Below are 25,952 nucleotides of genomic sequence, written 5' to 3' on the forward strand. Positions count from 1 at the left end.
TATGGAGGGATACAGATTTTATCAGGCTGTATGGCATCGGCTGCCAAAATGTGTGCCCCCCCATCTGTAATCCATATTGCCTTTGCCATCCCAAAGGGTATATTTGCCAAATAAGTCACAGTATAACCAATAAGTACAGTAACTTTGGAGAAGATGTCTTATTCACAGCAAAAGTTATGGAGGGATACAGATTTTATCAGGCTGTGTGGCATCGGCTGCCAAAATGTGTGCCCCCCCCCCATCAATAATGCACCTTGGTTTTGCTATCACGAAAGAGTTTATTTGCAAAATAAATAACAGTATAACTAATAACTACAGTAACTTTGGAGACCATTTGGTTTTTTTAGACTTCTTAATTTAACATCTACATCTATATATGTAGATATGTGTTCTCGACAATGTGTGCCATAAGAACACTAGCTGTGGACCTTTAGTGTCAACTATGTACAAGCGAGACAAATAAACACATCTTCTGGTGGTGGGCTTTTCACGCAGAGCTGGTGGAACCACTGCAAACACATCTCACACTGAATCTGTAAAAAAATAAATAATTACAAATCCCAATGTTAAAATTTCATTTATGGGAATTGATCATAACATTTAGCAGTCTTTTTTGATGTCATTACCCATTTGTTGTCAGTTTCATGCTCTTCTTCCCCGCAGAAATGACAGATGTTTGTCAAGTCATCTGTTTTAAAAAGTGAAAAAATAGCACACAGAGTATGCTACCTACTGCACTTATTACTTCATTCAAACAACTATATGGTTTGTTTCTACAGCCATCATGATGAAAATATTCATGATGTGAGAACATTGAATGGTGGAAAATGAGTTACCTGTCTCTAGGAGAAGAGTGGTGGCAATTTGCAGCCTGTGTGTGTTTATGGCCTTTTTTGTAGACGGAAAGTCTATTGACTCTTTTCGCAAGATCTTTTCAGCAAACTGAAAAAGAGATTCTAAGATGACTAAATAGGCTAATATCGTAAATGTTATTTTATAGTAATTTGTTTCCTGTGAATCAATTTCTTTCTTTTATTGTGTAATTATCTTATATTCCTTTTCCTGTCATTAACATTTATTACAACACAACATTTCCAATATTCTCGTATATATGTATGTATTACGGTTAAGACTGGTACTTTCAATGCAAAGACTCCACATGAGGTAGCGTCCACTTGTTTTGGGTGTTTGACTGTGTCACAAGTCCATCTTGAGACGTTGCATCCTTTTTTTCGCATGAATGCCCTGAAAGATAAGTACAATAAAAATAAATAACATGTTTTAAAATTTTGGTGACACAAGAAGGTGAACAGTATGGAGAGCTTAAGTGTCTGTTGAACATCAAGTTAAGAACTGACCACACTGTTTTGTTAAAATCATTACTTTTTAAAAGTCTACAACGCATTTCCGTGGACAATTACTTGTGCTTTTTTTTTTCCCGTTTCCGCCCATGATATAGAAATCAATCACTTACACAGTACACTTTGAAGAGATGTGGAGGAGGAGCAAAGATGAAATTCACACATGTATAACCTATGTGAAATTATTTTAGACATTTGTCTGATGTTTTAGTGCTAAACCTCCGCAACACTTTATGCAACTACTAAACATTATTCTCCCCGTGCTATATTTTCTAATGTAAAAACATCATCTCATACAGACATCAGGTCCTCAAATAAACATTGAAACATGGGGAGACTTCTCTGTAAAGGCAAAATTAACCCATAACACCACAATATCAGAAGGCCAACACAAAAATTCAAACCTGTTGCTGCTATTTTTTTAATTTTGAGTGCCAATTTTTTTTAAATTTTTTTTGATTGACATCATACTTATAATTGTCATAATAAACACAAAAATAACAACAGCAACAAAGCGTTTAATAAAGGGTCAAAATAAATTTCAACATTTATCCTTACCTTGTTGATTCCAAACAATTTTGGATACCTTGTTTAGTTTCTCCGAGTGGATCAAGATAGAGTGACTTCTTTTCTTGTGGGTAAATGACCTACAGTAAAATTATGTGGAGAATTACATGTAATAATTCAAGACTTAAGATTATCTGCATGCCATGCATTTGTCTTATAAAACTGATTTGATGAATATTGTAAATGCAATTATTTTTTTACCACTAATGTCCAGTGATGATGTTCATTTACAATTCCCAGAATGACTTCATGCTCCATGGGTTTGCTCTTAAATTGAAACAAAACAATAAAAATATTCACTTCAGAAAGAAATGCAATAACATGTTGTTTAGAGTCCTTTTTTATTAAAGCTATTTATGATATATTATATATCATCCACTTATAAAGTACTCTGCGACAGCCATGATTCACCCCTCATTTCTTTAACCTGTGCAAGAAGCTGGACTATCTTATATTTTTTATAAGTGGTTTTGCACATTACTTCCTCCAAGACTAATAAAGGTCTTTCTAAGGATTTTTTTTGGACATGGAGTTCATTTTCAATCATTTTCAATGCGATCCTTTTACCATCTGCAGAATAATGTTTAATGCTTTCTTAAGCCTCTTTAACAGTGACGTATGAATCACTTGATAATAAAAAGGTACCTATTAAAGAGATGAAGCAGTGTTGATGATTTCAAAAGAGATATTAGCCTAAATGTTTGAAAATCTCAAATCAAGCATTGATTGGAGTGTGTACAAAAAGAGGAGGAAACCAGACAAGCAGAGAACAAAAGAGAACTGTCAAGTCTAATAAACTATCCACATCTACTAACCCCAGTCTCAATTCATTCTTTCTGCATAAGCTGTTATCCAATCTAAATCTGGATGTGGATATGATCTGAGATACTTAAACAATACACACAAGATTCTTTCTAGAGATACCTACCTTGAGTCTTGGAGCTTTTCTCTTCCAAATGGCAGTCATTGAAAATGAATCAATGAATGCTGCTTTTGCTGAATTATGACGATTGCATTGTCTCACCATGATCGCAAGATATGCATTAATAGACTGCGAATACAAAATGTAAACATTTGTTAACTGTTGTCAATGAATAAAACACTGATAGTTGCATTGTTGTCAGTAAAGATCACTGTACCTCACTTTCCAACTCCATGTCTGGACCAATTTGTTGGATATCCCAGTAGAATAATTTGTAAGCACCAATTCTGGAGAGTAGAATGTGAGGACTCTTTCCAGCCCAGGCATCCATTATATCTACAAAAAGTAATGAGAAAAAGAGATAAGTCAGCAGGACTAAATGTAAATCAAAATTTCAAATGCATAATTTCTTATGTAGTTGTCTGACAAAAGACGTGTTTCAGGGTAAATACTTTTAAGACGCTGATAAAATGGGCACATGGTTTAACATTGTATTTTGTAAAAAAAAAAAAGGAGAACTTAAATTTGCTTTTATTTGGGGGTAAAGTTACACTTGCAATGTTCTACAAAGAAATTTAAATAAATTCATATTAATAAAAGAAAAGAAATTTAAATACATAGCAATAGAAATGCTCTTGCCCCCTATCATATCTTTTTTCCAGCAGAAACACCTATTACAACAATTTTTTAAAATTATGTTTAGTTGAAGCTACATGGCTAATTTGAAGAATCTAAGATATAAAAAATATTTTTGGTTCTTTCATACTTTTTGGTTTACTACATCATTTGTGTTAGGGTTAGTGCTCCATATGTGTCCATTCATAGTTTTGATGCCTCGAGTTCTAACAATGAATCTACAAAATAGACAAGGAAATTAAGAAGCAACATTAAAATGAAGGTGTGTCCAAACTTTTCACTCTTAGTGTACATCAGATGTACAATATCAATCATGAACATTCTGGGTTACACAACAACAAAAGAAAGATTCACAGTTTTGAAGGACTCACTTTTTCATTTGTGTAATTTTACACATGTGGCTTACATCCTTTTACAAGTTTTCTATAATGTTTTGCCCCATGAATGTTTTTTTAAAGCATTAACATATTGTTAAATTTAAATATTCTGTTAGGAAATATACCTAACAAAATCTTTTTAAAGGTGTAAAATTTCCTATGCCATGATCTACAGAGTACTGAAACAAACACTGTCATAGGAACAAAAGTCCTTTTTTAAAAAATAAAAAAATAGTATATTTATTTACATTTCTCTGCAACTGTTGGTTCTATGGTTTGTGCTGTAGATTGCTGGGCTGTAATCTGTGGACCTGAGGCTTGTGTGGTTGTAGCATTTGGAGCTGTGGTCTGTGAGGCTGGGTCTGCTGTTGTGGTTTGTGAGGCTGGGTCTGCTGTTGTGGTCGGGTCTGCCGTTGTGGTCTGTGAGGCCTGGTCTGCTGCTGTTGTGGTCTGTGAGGCCTGGTCTGCTGTTATGGTCTTTGAGGCTGGGTCGGCTGCTGTTTTGGATTCGGTTTGTAGAGCTGTAGCGTGTTCTGGTGCTGTAGCACTTGTGGCTGGTTCTGGTGGTTCGTTCACTTTCTGTGCTGTTGCTCCTGACTCTGGTTCTGATACCGTTATTGGTATACCTTGTGGAACTGGAGATGGATGTTGTGTTTGAACTGGTAGTGATGTAAGTGATGCCATTGGTGCTGTAGCCTGTGTAGCTTTAGGAGGAGGTGCTGGTGCTACCGCCACTGGTGCTGCTGTAGCCTGTGAAGCTAGAGCAGATGCTGGTGCTGCTGGATCTGGTTGTGCTGTTAGTAATGTGGCTGGTGTTTTCTTTAAACCCCGGTGTGGCACTCTTGGCATGTTGTCTTTGCTTAACTTTAGTTGGTCAATATTTACTTTTGGAATGATTGTCCCATTGGAATCCTGAAGATCTGCACTTTTACCTTGGATTGCTGTAATAATGTAAGGGCCTAAAAAGTTTGCTTCAAGTTTCCCCCCTTTCCTCTGCTGGCTTCTTATGTTAGCTCTTAAAACTTTGTCACCAACTTTGAAGACGACATCTCTCTTCATCATTTTTATTTTGCCCTTTGTTTTTTCCTGAGCTTTGACCACGTTGTCCTTCACCAGTTCCAACAGTTTTTGATGCTTTTGAATGTCTTCCGACACCTCCTCCTGCCCCACAATGTCTTCCACAGTCTCATCAACCTTTGAATCAAAAGACATGTCTATCATTACTATAATTTGTGTACGATACACAGATAATACATAAAAGAACTGAGAAATACAGTGAAAATTTCAGAGCGTTCTCACTCCCGAGGCGTAACATGTCGACGTTTTGTCACGTCCCGCGGCGTTCCTGAGGAACGCGAAAGGAGACCTTCGGCGTTCTTATGGTACGCGGCGGGTTATTGCTGGAATCCAGTGCAATGACGCTCCCGCGGTAGTAGACGTTCCAGCCCTGTATTTCAGCCCTAAACCTAACCTTATCCCTAGCCCTGACCATAACCTTATTCCTGACCTTAACCAGGACTTTAATGATGTTAAATAGCGTGTTTCTAAGCGATTTGAAGAAAAAGAGCGAACATGTGTAGGTTCAGTCCAGACGGTTCTCATATTTCCTATTTTTCCGAGGTCGTCATTTAGGAACGTGGTGGGTAGCCGAAAACGTAATATGGTGACGATTTGTCACCTAGCGTAAAATGTTACGCTTTGGGAGTGAGAACGGGTTGGAAAATTTACATTAAGTGTCTTTGGTAAGGTTTTAAGACACAATGTATTTCTGGCAAAGCTTCAGTGTATCCTGGAATTGATTGGACATGAAGAAAACTGTTATTAAGGGGTGGAACAATCCATAGAAATATTCAGTGTTGTTGTCCTTTTATGGCGGTGACATAGCATCCATTGAAACTGATCTGCCTGCGCCTCAAAAACTAAAAAAGTTTCGTTGTGTGGGATTTCCGTGTAGTTTGTCACAGACAAAAAGACATACCATGAACTCTTCTGGGATTTCGGAAGGATAGCGAGCCTCTCTGCCAAACATTAGGTAATAAGGCGAGTATTTGGTGGTCACTTGTTTTTTAGTTCTGAGTCCAAACATTACAGCATCCAGGTACTCATCCCACATTTCTGGTTGGTCGCCAACGACTTTACACAGGGCTCTGACAATGAAAGCACATAGAAGACATTCATATGAAAGATCATTTACATTTTTTAATAGTTTAATGTCATGCATTAATGTTTTGTTTGAAGGGAACCCCCATAAATGTATAACATGTACTCCAAGAATTTACCTCTGGATGGTGCCATTCATTTTCTCCACCAGCCCATTCGTTTGAGGGTGATAAGGGGAGCAGAGGCTTCTTTTAATTTTTAACAGTCCGCAAACCCTTTTGTTGAGCTGCAAAAGAAAGTTATATACACTGGCTATAAGCACATTACAATAAGAATTTAAATAAACAGCTGTCATACTAATATCTCAACAACAGATTTATAAAGACCAGAAAATTAACCATTTTCAAAAAATTATTCAAATATGAGTTCACATATTTTTGCCAAAGACTAAAGTACTTACAGAATTGACAAATTCTTTGCCTTGGTCAGTCAGTAAGAATCCTTTTTGGGGCTTCGAACTGGTGGACGAATTTTATGAGACAGTTTGTCACTTCCCCGGCTGATTTTGACTTTAAAGGGTATGCTTGTGGCCATTTTGTAAAATAATAAATAAAAACACATATGTATTGATGTCCATTGTTGGTTTCAGTAGGTTTTCCAATGAGGTCCATCCCAACCAGTTCAAATGGCTGAGAGACCTTAAAAAGAAAATCATAGTTAAGTTAATAATACTGAAATTACACAGAATGCTAGTCTACTGTTATAATTTTTTCAAGTATATAATCAGTAGGTTTCTAAGCAATGAAAACATTGTGTGATTAAATGTGATTATTTGCTATGGTCGATGACTAACCTTTATCGGAATGTATTCTGCTGGTTTTTTAATTGTTGCAGCACTTGCCTGGCAAAGTGCGCACTGTGAAACCTAATCAAAAATAATACCTGTCAGCCTGGACGAATGTGCTGTGTGAAGGAAATTAAATTAAATCAGATCTGAACTGCGTACATTTAAGGAACCTGTTCATATTTAATTGAAATATGAACCAGTGATTTTTTGATTGCTGATTCCAAGAGAGTCTTTGTGGAAATCCTGTTTGGCTTTTTGTTATTTTAATTCTCTTCTCTGTTTTCCAGAACAGTTCTCCACAGTCACTGTCCACATGGGTCAGTGGGACCAAGAAGCACTCTGCTAATGTGTGGACTCTGACCAGCAACATCCCGCAAGACCCAGACAGTGTTTTCTATCTCCCAGCTGGAGTTTTTTGTTTGTCTGTGACTGGAGAGTCAGATTTTTGTTGAGCTTCACACTTGCAGAGGTAAGTCAGTTGGCAGAGATTCCTCCCACCCTGGTTTTTATATGCTAGATTTCTTATCTGAAACAGTAATATTTCAGTGACTGCTGCTTATACCACAGGTTAATACACGCTACTGATCCCTGATGGGAGAATCATCAATTTTGGCAACAAAGAAGCCTGGTGGATGTTTGTTTACAGTCTGATGGTGGGACATCATGCTCTGCCTCTTCAAAGTTTGCCTCCTCATTATTATTCATACCCAGTAATGTGAAGTATGCTTATATCTACTATAACTGAACAAACGCGGTGGTCTTCATTTATGGAGGCTGTTGAGTCTGAATGTTGGATGTTGTGTATCTCGTGTTCTCTGGGTTTTGTTGTCCTCAGTCTTTTCGCAGGATCAGAAAACAAAACCAGGAGGTGCGTAAATGTTTCTTCTCCATGATGTTTCTTCAAATGTTTCTTCTGGATGATGACACGGGATGCCACCTTTGGTCTTGTGATGAAGCAAAGCTCAGGAAGAAGTGTGATTAAATGGTACCCACATGTTGAGAAGGATGTACAGGGGCACCTGCAGCCAAATCCAAGCTTCAGGTTAGTTGTAGTTGCAGAACGCTATAGGACTGAGACAGCTGAGGCATCAAATGTTTGATTAAACGGATGAAAAAGAGAAGTTTCTTCCCTATAATTATCACTTAAAATCTGTAGCAACTTCAAGTCTGTCAGCGTGCTGAGCATGCTCAGAATGTGACAATATATTTTTGTTCAATATTTAATTTCTTTCAGTTGCAATTGTTAAATGAAAAATATATATATATATATTCTTATAATTTAGCAAACTAATTTATCAAAAAAAAATGTACATATATCTGTATTAGTTTTAATAAATTAATTTGACACCTGTATTGAAAATACCATATTGTATTCATACAGAATCAGTTTGGTATCATTGTTTGTCTGATTGCTGAAACTAAGAGCTACTTTGATCTGTTTAGATCTAAAGTATCCAAAGTTGAGCTCTAATGTTTCTTCACTCCTGTGTGTGATATGTGATTCCTACATGCTGGCAGAGCAGAGCAGCAGTTTGTGCTCACAGATGGTGACGGTGTGGAGAGACGGTGGTGTTTCCTCAGAAGAGAGTCACAAAGGACACCAGTCCATCTCACCACCTTGACTTGCTGACTGATGTTTGTCTGCACTGCACAGAGTAAATCAACTGACCGAGGTTTGTCCAGTGACGTGTTATGAATTGTATATTTGTTTTATGCTTACAGTTATGTTTTTCTTGACAGAGGTTCTGCAGAGGTTAGACAAAGCAGAGCAAATATGTGCTTTACATTTTACTGTTATTTTCTGGGATATTTGTTGCCTGATGTTCAGCAGGAATGAAGAAATAGAATCAAAGGGAGATGTTTTTGCTGTTTTTGTAATGATGTAAGTAAATCTTCAATATTATTTATTTGCTTGGTTATATTAGGAGTGTTTCTGAGTGAGGGAGAGAGGAGTCATCATCCAGTTTAAGTGACGTAGATCAGTGGATACACTTGTCTCCCCTTTAAAGGAGGCGATCCAAGTCATCCTTAAATGTTAGTGCTTTCAAATACACAAACATTTTTAAAGGACAAAAATGAACATCCAACTTTGACTGTAATACAAAATAAATCTTTGCATGTGTGTTTTCAAACTCTCAGATGGGCAGGATATCAGTCTTGGACTGTCAAACCTGCCGGAGCAGCACTGAATGACCACCGCACATGAGCATGTTCCTGCAACATTCAGCATCTGATCTGTCATCTGTGTGCTTCTGCTTTTTGTAAGTAGAGTTACCCAACTCCAGTAACTCTAAACACATGCCATCCATTTCTAACGGCCTGGTTACTTCCTGTCAGTTACTTTAGAAACCATGTGGTCACCTGACCTAACACTGTTTCTTCTTCTTCCCCTTAATGTTCAAGTGTCACATGTCAAACAGCTGGAGAGGAAACTACACCAGCATACTGGGATGTTTCAGCAACACGTGCCAGATGCTGTTCCTTCATGGTGACATCACCAGAGCATCTTCTCTTCAGTGCCATCCTCTCCTGTCACCCTCTCTGCACGCAGCTCTTTGAGTATGGGGTAGATAAGGGCGCAGAGAAACCCTTATTATTAATTTGTATTATAATTCAATTTTCATGAAATATTCATATTCAGTATCGGTCCTTTTATATTAATAACCACGTATCCACCCAGGCTCATGGTGGGGCAGGGCTCTGTCCTGGGATGCTTGAGTGAAAGGTAATGTACACCTGACCAGGTATCCAGTCTGTCAGAATTGTTTTCAATATTTGGTTCAAAAACATGAGTGACAACAAAAATCCAACTAGGATTCTTGCATGTGATGAATGAAGTCTGTCTTTGACTGTATTGTCCAGCTGATCCATCAAACCCCCAGCAGGTGAACCTTATTCATGACATAACACGGCAACAATGCAAAAAATGAAACAGCAACAGTCTAAATGTAAAGTGTATTCTAAACTGCTCTTCAATAAATCATATGCAAAGAGTCATTCAGGACTGTAAAACGTGAACTACAGAACCCAGAGTCTTCATCATTAAATCTCTGGTTGCTTCATTTTTCTATCCTATATCAGACACTTTAAGGTTAGGTTAGGTAAAGTTGCATTCTCATGGTGAGGCAAAGTGCTTTATGTGTGTGTGTGCGTGCGTGTCATGAACGGCTATAAAAGGCCTATAATTAAAGAACAAAGCGGGGTTTGAGTTCGAGTTACGGCAGACTGTCACTACTTGTAAGTGGAACGCAGCCTCCCTACGGCGGACAGCTAATAACAGGAATCGGACGCGGTCCACCCGAGTCCACAGCAACCACCATTGCAACCGCCTAGCATGACCTTAGAAACATATTCTGTCTTCATAACGATCAAAAACATGAAATGATTTGCAAAGTGTGAAAGTACAGCTGCAGAGAGCTATGGCGGTATCTTTGGAAGCTGTTTACATAGCTAATAATATACGATGTAACCATGGAAGACAGTCAGTCACGTGAGCTAGCGGTGCATGTTTACTACAGTGAATAAGGTGATTGCGTGTACACGCTGCAGGGGGTAAAGACATTACTTCAATATTGTTTTATACTGATATATATTTGCCTTCTGTTGACCATCACCTCAGGTTCACCATTACAGTTTCAGCAGACAGATGCACACTGTCTAAATATGAACACACTCAAAAACTCATGTCTCAGAAATAAGCACAGATGTTCATGTTTGTCATTAGTTTTATTTGTAAGAAAATTATGAACTTCATATTGTTTATCAAATAAAAGAACATTTCACAACTCTGAGTCAACAGAAACAGGTAACAGAAATGTCTCTAATGTGTACAGTGTAGTGTAAGCATTAAAAGATCATAAAGGAAACACTAACATTTATGTGAAACTAATTGTAATAAAAAAATGAGCAGGTGGTTAATAGATGTAAAAGAAAGAATCTGAAAACAACACTTTTTTGGTCTAAGTGATCAAAGTAGAAAACAGAACTGATGTTCAAGAACAAACCGTAGCTGCACTAATATTACACATCTCCATTGTTGTGGTGAACAGACATGTTGCTTTTAAAACCACATGCAGTGTGTGACCGTGACTGTTCACTGAGACCATGAACGCCACTTCGCTGAAGCCTTCGCCTTCTTCTTCTTCTTCTTCTTCTAAATTGGAAGCAGAAGGAGCACGAGCTGCTTTGATCTACTGAAAGGAAAAAGCAGAATATCTGAGTTGAAACCAGTCAGCTGAAACCAGTAAGACAGGAACAAATTCAATGCAGCGTCTCAGGTGGCTTAGCCTGTTACAACTGTTGATACAAGCTAAATACAGTTAACACACAGTGTCAGGGAGCTCCAGTGTGGGAACTAGTGGCTTTAGGTTTGTAGTCATTTAACTTTCATCCCTTCATTCATTTAATTCAGGAGGAAGAAATGTCAGGTGGGTGCAGGCTGGTTACATGCATTTGGTCCCATGCTGTCTTTAACTTGGTTCATTTTATGGCTGGGCTGTATGTGGGGTTATATCATGTTACTTGGGCAGGAGTACCTGTCCCCTGTTAGACTTAGAAAGTTTCTCCATAAGTAGAGCTTCTAACTCTTCTAGCACATCTGTGGCTGACAGCTTTTTGGTGGCTCTTTTTACCCCACACTGGTTGTGAGTGTGTAAATAGCCCCACTAGTTATTTTGGGTTGCAGTTAACTTGGGAGGAAGAGGTAGGTCTGCCATGACTAGATGAATAACAATTATCTGGGATACATAAATTTCATAATGCATGCATATATCTCTATAAACCTGCCTGAGGGCTGCCATTTTTTACATTCAGTTATTTCTCTGTTGAATCTAAATAATGAATGTGTTACAGTTAAACTGACACTGATCAGTGTAAATGGCTCATTGGGACACAGAAACCTTTAAATTAAACCTGATATCGAGTGTCAAACAATATCAAAGCTGTAAAAGCTGTTTACAGTCAGAATTTATAAAACTATGATTGTAAATAAATTCAAACAAGTGAGCTTTTCTCTTTGTGCTGAATATCAACACTGTGATTTCTTAGACTGTAAGCTTTACTTTAGCACAACCAGTTGTAGAAGCTGCCACTCCAAATGTCTTTGATAACAAGAAAAAAAGACCTTTTCAGTCCACGGCCTGAAGTTCTTCTCTGACATCTTCTGCCATCAGCTTTGTCTGCTGCTTTGAAGACAATAAACCACAAAAAGATGATTTAGTCACTTTGTCTGCGTCGTGCAGCTCGAATGTGTCGTGTAACGATGTTGAATAGCTGTCGTTATCCCTCTGCTGTGTCAGTAGGATTGTACTGTACAGCATCTCATTGATATGTGAGGAATGCTAATGTAAACAGACTTACATCATTAAAATATAAAGGGCAGGAGATATTTAGATATTTTTATATTTATATTACATTTTATAGCTGACGGATATTACTAAATAGATAGAATTTACTAAATAGCTGGATGAACATGAAAAATATGTCTATAATAACAAATGACCATGAGAGCCAGTAGAATTAATTCAACTGGACACTCAAAAGACGTCCTTAAATGCTCTTTAAGTGGCGGAACAGATGAACAAACAGTTGTATCTATGAAGCGCCTTGAGGCGACTTATGTCGTGATTTGGCGCTATATAAATAAAATTGAATTGAATTAATCGCTTACTTGAGATGAAATCTGCTCAGCTACTTTGAAAACAGCTTCTAACTGGTTCCTCCTTTAACAGGATGACTGCTCAGGGGTAAGGCCATCATGCAGTCCAGCAATCTTTATGGTTCTGCTTTGATTCACCAGGAACTATTAGGGAAACCTTCCAGCGCCTCCTGTGAAAGACACAGGGATAAACACACAAACATTTATTAACATGTTCCACAGTGTTCCAGTTTGATTTTCTCATCCTGTGGACAACAACGTACATGGATGCAGGTTTATTGTTAACTTTTGTAAGGTTTATTTAGTGAACATATCCAGCTGCAGCTCCACTGTGATCCTGAACTGGATAAGCACTTAAGAAAATGTGTCAATAAATGCACATACATCAACTTACTATATTTATCCAAACAGACAGGACCAATAATGCTTCACTGAGTCAGAGACTTTAATGTCTCTTCTATGTAAGAATGTCTCGTGCTGATATACCTGCAAACTTGACAACAAAGGTTTTTCAGACTGCATGTAGCTGTCCTCTATGTCAGCTAACACATTTACATTTATGTCACACTTATTTCTGCTTTCCCATTTTATAATTATTACTTACATTTTGATTATAAACCTTGAGTTTGTAAATGATCAGATTACATAATTGGAATACAATGTATCCAATTCAGGGTCGCGGGAGGATGAAGCCTATCCCAGCTGATACAGGACAAAGACAGGCTGCCAGTTTATCGCAGGGCTAACACAATATGTGTAACAGAAAATCCACTTAAATGTTTGATATTTCTTATAATAATCATAATTATGACTATTATTTAAAGGTTTCTTTATAAATACATTTTGATTTTTTATAACCCCTAAAATATAAACCTGAGCTGTTTCAGATTCTGACCTCTGACCTCACTGCAGCTCCCTCTTGGAAGTACGTCTGCTTCTTGTCTACCCCCAGTGTTGACCGCCTGCCCTTGATATCACGTACTGTACCTGAGGAACAAAAAAGGACAAACACTTGCCTTCATTTAAGAAGTACATTCATACAGAGGTAATCTATGGAAACACACTAGTTCAACCTTTGGGAGAAATCAGTTCCTGTGAAACATTTCTGTAAATGAACATCATGTGGAGAATGAATGAAATGAGTTCTTCAGGTGACTCAGCAGTCCCACACTGACAAATGAAATCTAGTTAAACTATTAAGCATATTTGCTCTTCTGAAATCTGTGTTAAACAACAACAAACATAAATTAGTAACAAAAATACAGCTGAGTAGAGGCTTTACAAACCACCAGCAGCCATAATGCTGAATTTTAATCTTCAAATGTTTCTGAGCCGTCTTCAACCTGCTTTTAACACATTAACACATTTTAACACAGTTCTATCACACACCACACAGAAACTTTTCTTTTTTTTTCCTCACACATCAGACTTCACACATGATCCTCTCCAAATGCCTGCAGGAGGTTAACATTCATTTAAACCTTTCAGACCTTTTTGATTCACAGATGAACTGAAACAACCTTGAAATTAGCACAGAGCTGCAGAGCTGTATGACTGAAACAATGTATGTATGTATGTATGTATGACTTTTAGGCTGAGCCTAAAAGTTCAACACAGTAATGATAAATTCCTCTGCTGTCTGTGGAAACTGGTGGTTTCTATCATTGCTTCTTTTTTCTCCCCTTAAGGAGCTTTAATTTTGCTAAAGTTAAACATGTTAAGTGTTTAAAATGCAATATTAAAATGATCTGAGACTTTTGCACATCTTTTTGAGGCCTTCTTTGTTTGGTTTGTTTGTTTTTAATCATGTGCTCTAGATGGCAGTGTTTGCTCAGCTTTGGTAATAAGCGACTCAAATTAGATCACTGGATAAAAGAGTTAAAACTACTGTCAAACTGAAACGTTGTCCTCACTGCAAAACAACCAAGAATTTGATTGTTACATTTTGGTCTTCTCCCAGGAAACAATGAAACACATATATGCTAAAAGCTGAAATATAACTCAGAATGTAATATTAGTGTTTAGGTTTCAACACTGTTTTGAAATAAATACCAGCTCTTTAGTATGTACGTGGATCTATTTACCCTTGTGACTTTATATGTCTACATCACAGAAGTAGACATGCTGAATAAAGGCCTTTGAGTATTATAATCGTCCTGAGCGGGAGAAGCGTTGCAAAGTGAGACCTCATATCCACTCATAGTAGTACGAAATCACCCAAGATGTAAAAGAGTGATAGGATCAACTAAATGCAGTGGGCAGTAGTCTGTTTTGTCTAAGTTTAAAAAAATAAAAGACCACAATACTACATTTTGCTCTACAAGGGCCTGCCTGATATACTCTTCTCAGAGACTACATCAGGTAAAAACATAATTCTTTGTCTTTACATTCATCAGGTCCCAATCAGCCCAAATAGCAAAGAGAAATTAAAAAGGCATCAAAGAGTTCGGGTCTTAGGAGGTTAAACACACACAGAATATTGTTTTTTTGTCTTAATGATTAATACAAGTTAAAAATCACCTAAAAGTTGCAGGAAACAACATTTTTAGCCCTGACTTCAATGAGCTAACAGATTCCACACACATCAGGTGTGAAGGGTTTTTCCACATCTGGGGAGCATGAACACTAAATGCAGTTTGGCTTTGCTTCGTCCTAAGCATGTTCCTGATGGCCTGTAAAACTATTAGAACGACTTTTAAATCTCTCCTTTTATACACAGGGAGCCATTGCAGCGATTTGATGACTCGTGTCATATGGTCCATTTTCGTGGTGTTGATTGGTTTTCAGTTGCCTACTGAAAAAAATAAAATAAAATATATAAAGTTTTTCTGTAACTTTTTTCACCAGTAATCCCTTAAGTCTTGCAATATTGTTAATTAATAGGCTATCTTAGGAGTGTCAGTTTGTGCTGTTGCCCTGTTTGCATAGGAGAATGGAAACAGGGCGACGGGATGCATATTTTAAAAATGCTTTATAGAGAAAGTTATAATTATTTTGAAGTTTCTTTGCAGAGAACATGTCCAGCCATCCATAACGAGCCATCAGACTCCAAAATAGATTTATCTTAAGAAATCACAGATGGTCAAATTTACAGTAAATGATCAATTAAGTTATGAACTTGCATTGCTTGATGGTGCTGTCATTTTCAGGGAGAGTGTGCTGTACTACTACATACAAGTTTCTTTTCTTTTCCCTCTACAATGTGTTAACCACTGGCTTTGTTATACACAGTTTTTCACCCATTTCATCAATCAAAACAGAGAATCCTCCCCGTGTTTTCTTCATGTATGAAAGAAATACAGCAGTAAACTTTAAGATGCAACACAACAGGCAGTCAAAGATTTATTGTGTCTGTTTGTACACGTAAACCTCCTCAGTTGAAGAACCTCTGAAGTCTCAGTTTGAACTTCTGAAACTCGTTGCTGCTCTTCAGCTTCTCTGGCAAGCCGCTCAACTGCATGAGCGCTTTGTGAGCGTCGTCCATCAGCTCCTCACCGAGCTCCTCCTTCACTCACCCTCTCCAAGCAATTGGCTTCGGACGGCCTTCAAACCCATCTACACCAGTTCCAAGAGGCTGTAAAACACATATTGAGAAAAGCAGTTATTGGTATGTGGGATCTATTCCTGTTCAAAAATTCAAACCTTTTTGTTCCTATTTACATAATTTAGATCCTAAAATGTAGCTTTTGAGCATGTAGCCATCAACAAAAACAACTCTGACATCTTGGGCTGAAAATGTGGGAGAAATAAGGTGTCATGTGTGGCTGTGTGGCATGCAGGATCAAGGATCCATGGAACGTAAACAGCAGCTTTATTTGCTGGAAAAATCCTCCACAAAATAAACGTACAAAAAAAACAAACCAAAACCCTGAACATGGAAACTAAGAACTAAACACTAGGATTTGAGGATCACAGAACTAAGAATGACAGAAACCAGAAAAACTGAGACACCTACAGCACATGGAACAACACGACAACAGGCAAAGGAAAACACAGGGCTTAAATACACAAGGGAGTAATGAGGGAAAGAGACACCGCTGGGAGTAATCAAACATAACGAGACGGGGAGGAAGAAAAACTGAAAACATTAACAAAGGACGCGAGACTGTCAAAGTAAAACAGGAAACACGAGACGGGCGCAGAGACACGGATTTGACACTGAAATAAGGAGAAGCACAGACATGAAAACATAACTTGACTAGGACGCAAGGAACACAGGAGAGGCACAGAGACAGAAACCTAAAGACCAGGAATTCAAATCCAAACCATGAAAAACCACAAATCCAAGAATATAACTTAATCAAGAAACACAAATAGAAGTAATGACAGAAGCTGTGGTACCTGCATGATCTCCACTACAGCCACCACATTTGCCACAGAGATTTTGTCCCCGAGGATGAACTGTTTGTTCTGGAGGAATTTCTCCTCCAACAGGTTGAGCGACTGCTTCATATTTTCAAGAGCAGCATCCATGGTCACCTCCGGGACTTCAAGACCCATGATGACCGGAAACAGAGTCTACTCAAACAGACACACAAAGATCAGTAAGCAGCAGTACGGATCCAGCGTGGCAGCTTATAGTGGCCGGAAGACCAGTAGGTATTTGTTAGCATGGTCAAAATATGACAACATAAAACACAAACATAGTAAGGAATTATATGAGTATGTTATCTTTTGTTCTCCAATGTGTACCTTTCTATTGTTTTTGTATATATTTTGTATATTATTCTCCTGACTATTATTTATATTTTATTTCAGCACAGTTGGTGTGGAGCAGACACAAATTCATTTTACGTGTACTATGATAATAAAGGGTTATTCTACTCTATTCTATTCCATTGTATTCTGTTCTATTCTATTGTAACCTCAGAGAACAGTTGGGCTTAAGGAGAGCTTCACAGAGCTGCTAACATGACTGTAGCAACATTAATAGTAGGAGAAGAAGGATATTAAGTATTATATACCTTATAAAATCAGCTACAGATAAGAACTAATCTAGCAAATGAGCTGATGAAACGTGTCATGTGAGGACGCAGCACTTGGTCAAACTGGGACACGAACCCTGAGCAGGAAGACCTTTTGACAGTGACCTCTGAGGTTCGCGTGCTGCCAGGACAAGTTTTCATTGGCACGAGCTGCTGCAGGCCGGCAGGAAACCAGTGATCTGCCACTGACCCTGAGTATTTCTGCACAAGGTACTTCAGGATTGCAGTACTGCAAGACAAGACAGAACAGAAACTAATGATGCTTTAACGACAGGAAATGTGACAGAAACTCTGCTAAAACTGAAGCGCAGAGTGGCTGGATGGTCATTTTGTTCAATTAACTGCAGAATCATCCATTACTGTTTTTCTGATAATAGCACTATTAAGTGTTAATAGTACTAACAGCAGCATTAAACCATTAGATCTTCATCATTAGTAACTTACTGTGAACAAATGAACCGACCAGACTCCCAAAGCAGCTTCAGGCAGCAGCTTGAAAAAGAATCAAACTATTTGAAACAAAGCTAAGCGGAAACTCGACGCCCTGCTGTACCTCTCTGACAGGGTGAAGCCTCCATCCTTCATGACAGGAATCTTCACCACGATGTTGAGTTTCCCAAACTCACTGCTGTACTGCTGCCCTGACACAAACACGTGAAATTCACAGGCGTGCTGAAGTTGTTTGTGTTGGCATCATGTGGAGAACACAGAAATAATAAAGACAAAAATGTCAAACTGGTCTCAATGCCAATGGTTTTAATGACTCATAACCCCCCTTTTTCTTCTTTGTATCTGCTTTGAAACAGTTTTCTTAATTTTCTTTCCCCAGCACGTCTCCATTATACACAGTCAGGAAAGGAAAAGTTGTGCATTAAGACTTAATGTAAATCTAGCTTTCTGGGTGAAATGTGAAAAAGAAAAGCAGCCCAAAGGAGCATTTTTGTTATTGTTAATGGTTACAGTACAAATGAAAAAGCATGCAGGACATTTTAGTCCCCTGAACTCTTGAAGAGTCTCTGTGTAGAGTTGCAGAGCTGCAAACTTCCAAGTTCAGTTGCATTCTGTTAATCTCCAAACTGTAAATAATAATTACCATTTTACTGCAGAAAGTGAGCTGCTGTGAGATTACCTGCATTCAGGTCGACATACTTGAACTCAAAGGGAATCCCGAGCGCTTTGGCAAACAGGAAGACGGCGCGGCAGGGTGGCGAGATCAGGTCGAGATAGAGCTCTATCATGTCGGAGAGTGAAGGCTGCAGAGGTTTCGTCTCCACCGACCTTCCTCTGTTTTCTCACTCCTCTTCTATCTGTCCAGAACTCCACCTCTCCTTCCACTACACCTCACTGACTTTTAAGTGGTGCCAGCTATTCAAAGCAGGAGGTCACTGCGACAGAGTGAGCTGAGCTTTGCCCTTAGCTTTGCCACCATTTTTTAAAAATGCTGAGATTATCACTTTTACCTACTGGTGCTTGCAATCGGATGCACATTTTCAGGGCAGCAACTATATAATAATACCAGCCGTTTGTCTTACGACTGAAGTTCCTGACACAACTTCAAGCTAGAAGATTTGGATTTAACACTTTTCTGTGCAACCACTCACTGAAATAAACTGCTGGAACAAATCACCCATGAGGTATACAACTTTAACTCCACTGATTAAGCTAATTGTGATTTATGGCTCAAGAAGGTTGTAAAGTAAAGCTCAGCAGCATTCCTGTTAAATCAGCTGATCTCAAAGCTAGCCACATCAGCTAACGGTTTCTACATAACCACTGGGAGATGTCATATGGAGCGGGCTGTTTAAGCAGCCTTAATAAGCCCACAGTTGTCACGCATCTATAAGCCGTTTTGCATGGAGGAGTCCCAGGAAAGGACAACATGGGAATATTCTTCTCTCTAAAAACCAACTCATGGTTGGGAACTCAAAAGAACATCCATCCATCCTCTTATCAGCTTCATGTGGGGATTGAAACTAGAGGACAATTTAGAATCACCCAGTAACCTACCCCAACTAATTGTATGTCTTCGGACTGTGGGAGGAAACCAGAGTACCTGGAGAGAACCTGCAAACCTCCACACATAAAGTCCCCAGCCAAACTGTGGAGTGAAACTGAGGACCTTCTTGCTGTGAGGCAACAGTGCAAACCACCACGCCGCCACACCGCCCGCATAACTTTCTGTAAATGTAAATGTTCTGTAGCAAAACGACGGTGATCATTTGCAATAGTACCAGAACAGGCTTAAAGAGATGTTTATTTTCACACAGGTGACGGACTCATAACCACTTTTTCTTCCTCACTTTTGACAGGATTTTGTTCAGCTTTCTGCAGAAGCTCCTGTGTCTGATTCCTGAGGGAGAAACAGATTTTACACGCTGCACACATACACAGGACAAGATTAGGAATGTTACATTTACTACCTTAAGATTCTTTGCTGAACGTTAACACCTTACGTTTACAGAGACTAAAACACATTTTGACTATTTGTCAAAGAAAAATGCAAAATATGTGCAGCACACACTAGGAAGGCCACATTAGAAGTATCATGTTATAAAACTGGAAGGAGGAATTTGTTAGCAAACAGCTGCTTATTTCCACATTCATCAAAGTAATATTACCACTCAGTGGTCTTTGGTTTGTCTGCAGTCGTCTTTTAACATCTGCAGATTCACTTCTAAGTGAGATCAACCCATAAAATAGCCCCATCCTTTTGTTCTTCTTCCTTCACTCTTTATTCCTATTTAAAGGAAAATAATTTAGGTGCTGAACTACTTTTCTAAATATCTGGCATTCATGCAGAAAGGGCAGAACGTTTGAGGCCCAGGACACTGGCTTACTCTACTGTGTGTTAAACTTGAAGCCTCATTTAGTGAGGAATGCATTGTTGTTCAGCTACTTTGATGAGAAGTGTTAACAGCCATTCTGGCTCTGTTAGGACTCGGGCCTCGCAGGGCTCTGATCCAGCTCACTGAGCTGCTGAGAGGAAACAGCTTCAATGAAAACAAGAGATCAGCTCCCAGCAGAGTCCGCACTGTTGTTTTCACAAGTCATGAGAGTATGACACACAATCCAGTGAAGAGCGGTTCCAGTACCTGACTGGCATGAGGCCAGAGGTCATCTTCAGAGCACGGCGGTGCTCTCCAGGATCTCCAGCAGCCTCTGCACCTTCCACTGATTCTCAGACGACTTCTCTGCATCCTGCAGATGACAGAAAATGCAAAGCTTTGATAATGACTGACAGACATCTCAGTGGACAGAGGCATAGAGAAAGTTTTACTCAAATATCTGATCTAGTTGAATATTAAATATTCTTAAAACGACTACCCAGTACATTTGTGAGAATCTAACAGATTATAGTTAATCCTTCTCAGTAGTGGATATGCTAATGCATTAAATCAGGAAGGAGGTGCAGGTACAAGTGAGTAAGCATGAGCTTATAAATATAGTTCATTTTTTTCTTCTAACTGTAGGTTTTACTCCATTTTTACTGCTGTATTTCAGCTCTTACTAAAGTCTAACCATGTCTTGTGTGTTTTTAAGATAATGTTTGATATTTTTCTGTTTGACTGTGGCTCAGGGGGTTGGGAAGCATATCTGTAACCGAAAGGTCACCGGTTTGATCCCTGGGCTCTCTGTCCTGGTCGTTGCGTCCTTGGGCAAGACACTTTACCCTACTAGTGTTGGCCAGAGGGGCTGATGGCGCGATATGGCAGCCTCGCTTCTGTCAGTCTGCCCCAGGGCAACTGTGGCTACGACCGTAGCTTGCCTTCACCAGTGTGTGAATGCGAGAGTGAATGAATAGTGGTGTTGTAAAGCGCTTTGGGTGCCTTGAAAAGCGCTATATAAATCCAGTCCATTATTATTATTACTTTTCTCCTCTGGGAGGCAAAAAGACAACTTGACATTTTAAACTTACCTGTAAACATGACATTCTCCAACCTTTCAAAAGAAACGCTGCAAATTCAAATGTTTTTAAAGAAACCATCATTTGTTGTCTTCGTGACATCTGTCTTTAATTTACAAACAAATACTCTGAAAATAAAGAAAATATTATAAGTTCTGAATATAAATCTTTACTTTGTCTACAACTCTTGCACCACTTGATGCGTGTGTTAAGAATATAAATGGGATGTTTGCCTTCTCTTGAACAAACGCAGCTCTCGTGGACAGTAACCAATATTTTCCTGCCCTGCAGCTGCCACACATATCCAGAGTTTGAGTTTCCAGGGGCACTAAAACAGCGGCACTGATACCCTGACTGTGTTTTACCGACAGGATGTGTCCGAGAATGATGGCTGCTTCCTGCTTGACACCCTCCAGCTTCAAATTCTTGCACCTGACTTTCTGGATCTGGTCTGAGAGTGAAGTTATCCTGGCTGATTTTTGACGACACTCCTCGTGCACTAAAGACAGACTCTGGCTGAAAACAACGGTTAAACACTCGGTTAGAGCGTAGCTCAGTTTAAATGTGTGACGAGAGATGAGCTAAAAATGTGTTTAATAGCCTGAATCTTTTCTTTTAATGTAAGTCTGTCAGTTGGTACTAAAATAAATATGTGTCTGATCCTGTTCTGTGGACATTTAAAAAGACATTTGTCTTCTACCTGAGAGTCTTGATTTTAGCCAGTGTGCGCAGCTTATCCAGCGTACAGTCCTTCAGCTCTGTAGTCAACTGCTGGCACTGTTCTCTTAGCTCATGTACGTTCTGAAAAATGGAAGACAGTGAATGATTTTAGTGATAATTGTGCTTTAATTAATGATATTTAATGTTACTTTTATTTCATAGTCATAAACAATATCAAGCTCAATGCTGGGAGCTGATATATTTCAGGCGTTCTCGTTGCAGAAGCTGCAAACATAATGATTTCATACATCCTATCAGATAAAACATCAATTTTCCATCTTCTTCTTGGGTTTGACCTTCGACACTAAAACAGATATCTTTAAGTATATGTGTAAGTGCAAAACACTGAGACCAGTGCTTGGTCCTCACAGGAAATGGAAGACATGTGCTGTTCATTTCTTATTTGATGTAGAGAAAAAAAATGTAATAAAAAATACTGCGAATTCTCAAAAATCTCAAAAATACTGCTAACTTCTTGGGAAGCAGCAACTTTGAATGATAGGTATAAGTTTGTTTTTTCAGTCCAACTTAAAATCACTCTCATCAGTTGACTGTCTTTTTTAAAAAAACTGAAACTGAGTAGATTTATATAAACTTTCAGTCTCAAACCCGTTCGGGGAAGCTGCTGTGAGCTGTCCGCAGTTCCTGAGAACACTTGGAAGGCGCTTTAATATGAAACATCCAGCGTCTTAGTGAGGTGACATTACTGTCACGAACAGCTGTCCTCTCACCTTCTTGAGGATGGATTTCTGCTGAATAATCTTAATGAAATCTTTCTCCAGTTCATCTTGTTCAGAACAAAGATCCCTCTGTCTGGCTTGCATGGCGTCTACGTCCTCCTGCAGGGGCACCAGCTCACTCTTCAGAAAGTGAAGCTGCTCCAGCCGCTCCTCGTGCTCAGCCCTGTTTTTCGTAAGTATTTTTTCAGTCTTCAGCTTTACAGTAGGCTCCACGATGCTCTGCAATCGCTCAACTTTCCTGGTGAGTGGACGAGAGAGAATAATGGATGAATATTTATTGCTTGTTGTGAAGAAACAGTGAGATCCTGACTGGACTTCACCTGTCCATCTCCACCTGTTCTGCCACCTTCACTGTTTTGGTGGCAATGTCATGCTCTTCCTTCTGTTTTTCCAGCTGCTTCCACAGAGACTCCATGGCAGACAGACGCCAGTTCACTGAAATCAGGTCCTTCTTCTGCTGCTCCAACTTTTTCACTGAGGGGAGGAGAGGAGTGTACAGGTAGCAAAGAGATTATTGATGCATGCTGGGTAATCCAGGTAAGGAAATCTAAAAAGTTGATTCTGAAACTAAGCCTGTGGTTCATTGTTAAACAATAGTGCTATTTTTAGTCGTTTCTAAGGTTTGGGATTTAATGACGTAACGAAATATGTCTCCCTGAGCTAGAGAAGAGATGACGCTCCACTCGAAGGTGTTTGAAACAGTGTGTAAGCACCACCTGTTCAGTGGGGACTGTGACCACACTGTCCTCACTGCTTCTTACATTTTATTTTTATTCTAAATTTCTCTATTTGACATCACACTGTAAACAGCCCTTTACTAAGTTATTGCATCTATACGTATCCAACGTTTGTACATGCACACACCGGCCATTTCATTAGTTACACCTTGCTAGTACTCGGATTAAACTCCTCTTGCCTTAAGCGATGCCTTAATTCTTCGTGGCATGGACTCAACTGTAGCTCATCTGCTATCATCGAAGTTCTGTGCATTCAGAGATGCTCCTCTGCATACCTCGGTTCTGCTGAGTAGTTATTTGAGTTACTTTTGCCTTATTATCAGCTCAACATGGCATTTTCTCCCAGAGAATTCACTGGATATTTTCCCTTTTTTAGCCGATCCTCCGTAAACCCTAGTATTAGCTGTGTGGGGAAAATCCCAGGACATCAGCGGTTTCTGAAATACTGGGACCAGATCACCTGGCACCAACAACCACGCCACATTCAAAGTCACTTAAATCCCCTTTGTTCCCCATTTATGTGCTCGGTTTGATTTTCAGTCGGTCATCTTGGCCATGATGGTTAGATGACGCCTCACGGAGTGTGTGGAAAAGTCTGCTTACTGTGTGGAGAGAGACTGAACTAGAGTTAATCATTCTGACATTGCAACAACAAATCAGTGAATACTAAATGCACTGAGTCACCTCCATGCGAGTGACTGATTAGATATTTGTGTTAAAAAGCAGCTGCAGATGTGTACCTAATAATGTGGCTGATGAGTGCACATGGTTATCTTTCCCTTTTCAAAGAGCTCCTCAAACAACAACAGTGTAAACCCAGGAAGTGCTCTGATGTGCTTCCTGTCCTGTTTTCAGGTACTGAAGAATTAATTTGTAAGAATATCAAATAATCTTTTTGGTCTCATTGATAATTTGCTTTTTTCCTATTGGTGCTGCTGTCAAAATGTTCTCACCCTCTATCTTGTTCTCTGACTTGAGCTTTTCAATCTGCTCACGCATCTCCTGCATCTCCTTGCTGTGCTGTGGCATCAGGTTGTCTCTGTAGCGTTTGGCTTCCTGATGCTCATTCTCCAGCTGTTCCAACAACTCAGTCACCTTCTTTTCTTTTGCAGTCAGGATGCGTTTCAGGTGACCAGTCTGGATTTTTGAGTCCTCCTGCAGCACGGCGAATTCAGAGACGAGCTCCTGGTATTCTTTCTCCATCTGCTCTCGTTTAGGCCGACAGCTGCAGGTTGAAGAGGGACATGGCAGGCTCAGGGATTAGAGTCAAGAATCTAGTTTGACCTTTGTTATACATACAGTGTGCATCATTGCATTCACTTGTTCACTTAATTGTTGCTCAAGGCCGCTTTAAAAACATTTACAAGGAGAACTGGCTCCTTGAAGGCAACACTTAAAGAAATGGGGGCGGTGCCTCAAGACTGTTGCCTGGTACTGCACTTTAAATTAATTCTCTGTTATATTTAACGTAAATATAGTATTCTCTCAATTTTATTTGCATACTACACTATTTGCTTCCCAATAATCTAAATTTCGAGATTTAGGTTAGGCAAGTAGACAATACTGAAGGGAAAAGCTCAAAGTGTTTTTGATAAGATTAACATTAATATGTTAAAAGTGGGAAAGAAAGATACAATTACACTCATATTTCACTGTATAAATGAACTCTTACGGATTTATTTCGATAAAAGTTAAAGAGAAATAGACTTACCTATCCAGCTGCTCCTCTAGATATCGAATTTGTTTCAAATATGAGGCCATTTCTTTATCGGAAGCCATTTTATCTGCTGTGCTTGCTTTTTTCTCCTGTGTATTTTCCGGTTTTATTAGTTATTTAACTAGTTTAAGCAGAAAACGATAACTGCAAACAAACCGTTTGGCTACTGTCCTTGTTACTAAGGAACTGACCGCTCCGGAAGTTCTCAAGTCAAACTTTACTCTTTAATTAAACATTAAATATTATTAAATCGATGTTATCTATTTTATCCGATATCAGTGGCATTTTCTTCTTTGTGCATATCTTCATTCCAGTTTATGGTGTTTTTCAAAAGAAAAAAAAACGAAGAAGAAAAGGAATAGGTTGTTATAATCGAGTGATGCTTTCAGGGACCGTTTGTCAGATCAGTTTTCACAATCTAACTTCAATATTATGTGGTTGCGTTTATTTATTTATATTATTATTTTGAGGATTTAGCCTTTTATTATTTCTAGTTTAAAATTTATATAGAAATATATGTAAGATTTTCATATTTCTTAAATAAGAAAAATTTATTTTAAAATTCCTGTTTTATTTTATACTTATTATAAATTAACTTTTTTCTGTTATATAAATTTCTTTTCCATACTGTAATATTTATAAAGCAATACAAACCCCCATGAAACAGTGCCAACACTGTGATC

At 38.7% G+C, this 25,952-nt stretch overlaps 2 protein-coding genes, 2 long non-coding RNA genes and 1 pseudogene across 7 annotated transcripts; 1 reads left to right on the top strand and 4 right to left on the bottom strand.

Annotated features, from left to right (window-relative positions):
• Positions 1 to 440: 440 nt before the first annotated feature.
• On the bottom strand, positions 441 to 6,419 carry LOC146658005 (uncharacterized). Its single transcript, XM_085427092.1, has 11 exons — positions 6,143 to 6,419; positions 5,842 to 6,010; positions 4,112 to 5,057; positions 3,068 to 3,186; positions 2,857 to 2,979; positions 2,130 to 2,195; positions 1,920 to 2,008; positions 1,140 to 1,245; positions 837 to 942; positions 627 to 688; positions 441 to 533 (listed from the first exon to the last, which is right to left on the bottom strand). Exons 1-11 carry the CDS (start codon positions 6,316 to 6,318, stop codon positions 441 to 443), a joined length of 2,055 nt encoding a protein of 684 aa, XP_085283218.1. The 5' UTR covers positions 6,319 to 6,419.
• Positions 6,420 to 7,423: 1,004 nt separating this feature from the next.
• LOC146658006 (uncharacterized) lies at positions 7,424 to 9,817 on the top strand. The gene is made up of 5 exons (XR_014914222.1): positions 7,424 to 7,852; positions 8,329 to 8,483; positions 8,736 to 8,844; positions 8,950 to 9,071; positions 9,214 to 9,817. It is a non-coding gene; the product is annotated as an uncharacterized LOC146658006 (long non-coding RNA).
• A 164-nt stretch (positions 9,818 to 9,981) lies between these two features.
• On the bottom strand, positions 9,982 to 14,526 carry LOC146658007 (uncharacterized). 2 transcript variants are annotated; one of them, XR_014914141.1, is made up of 4 exons: positions 13,369 to 14,526; positions 12,479 to 12,636; positions 11,933 to 11,990; positions 9,982 to 11,003 (listed from the first exon to the last, which is right to left on the bottom strand). It is a non-coding gene; the product is annotated as an uncharacterized LOC146658007 (long non-coding RNA). The 2 variants fall into 2 exon arrangements; XR_014914140.1 differs by having other exon boundaries at positions 13,362 to 14,524.
• A 15-nt stretch (positions 14,527 to 14,541) lies between these two features.
• Positions 14,542 to 18,709, bottom strand: LOC146658008 (glutathione S-transferase theta-1-like; annotated as a pseudogene). The gene is made up of 5 exons (XR_014914139.1): positions 18,581 to 18,709; positions 18,005 to 18,092; positions 17,528 to 17,680; positions 16,808 to 16,984; positions 14,542 to 16,040 (listed from the first exon to the last, which is right to left on the bottom strand). The product of XR_014914139.1 is annotated as a glutathione S-transferase theta-1-like (transcript).
• A 3-nt stretch (positions 18,710 to 18,712) lies between these two features.
• Positions 18,713 to 25,425, bottom strand: LOC146658009 (uncharacterized). 2 transcript variants are annotated; one of them, XM_085426400.1, is made up of 7 exons: positions 25,264 to 25,425; positions 24,506 to 24,777; positions 23,136 to 23,289; positions 22,807 to 23,053; positions 22,056 to 22,156; positions 20,544 to 20,649; positions 18,713 to 19,801 (listed from the first exon to the last, which is right to left on the bottom strand). In XM_085426400.1, exons 1-7 carry the CDS (start codon positions 25,329 to 25,331, stop codon positions 19,769 to 19,771), a joined length of 981 nt encoding a protein of 326 aa, XP_085282526.1. In that variant the 5' UTR covers positions 25,332 to 25,425; the 3' UTR covers positions 18,713 to 19,768. The 2 variants fall into 2 exon arrangements, with proteins under 2 accessions (XP_085282526.1, XP_085282527.1); XM_085426401.1 differs by lacking the exon at positions 18,713 to 19,801 and adding an exon at positions 21,721 to 21,871 and having other exon boundaries at positions 20,572 to 20,649.
• Between the last annotated feature and the right edge of the window lie 527 nt (positions 25,426 to 25,952).

The sequence above is a fragment of the Rhamphochromis longiceps genome, linkage group LG12 (genome assembly GCF_057381845.1).
Source record: "Rhamphochromis longiceps isolate RC_006_pf linkage group LG12, R_longiceps_female_GT1.1, whole genome shotgun sequence".
NCBI lineage: Eukaryota > Metazoa > Chordata > Actinopteri > Cichliformes > Cichlidae > Rhamphochromis > Rhamphochromis longiceps.

What these genes read in the sequence shown, in the direction of transcription:
- LOC146658005 (XM_085427092.1), bottom strand. Translation starts at nt 6,318, where the DNA reads ATGACAGCTGTTTATTTAAATTCTTATTGTAATGTGCTTATAGCCAGT. An exon ending in GAAAAGCTCCAAGACTCAAG is followed by an intron (nt 2,196 to 2,856) that starts GTAGGTATCTCT and finishes TTTCAATTTAAG; the next exon opens with AGCAAACCCATGGAGCATGA. An exon ending in ATGAAACTGACAACAAATGG is followed by an intron (nt 534 to 626) that starts GTAATGACATCA and finishes ATTTTTTTACAG; the next exon opens with ATTCAGTGTGAGATGTGTTT.
- LOC146658009 (XM_085426401.1), bottom strand. Translation starts at nt 25,331, where the DNA reads ATGGCTTCCGATAAAGAAATGGCCTCATATTTGAAACAAATTCGATAT. An exon ending in AGAAATCCATCCTCAAGAAG is followed by an intron (nt 22,157 to 22,806) that starts GTGAGAGGACAG and finishes TCCATTTTTCAG; the next exon opens with AACGTACATGAGCTAAGAGA. An exon ending in GCTAAAATCAAGACTCTCAG is followed by an intron (nt 21,872 to 22,055) that starts GTAGAAGACAAA and finishes CGTTGTTTTCAG; the next exon opens with CCAGAGTCTGTCTTTAGTGC.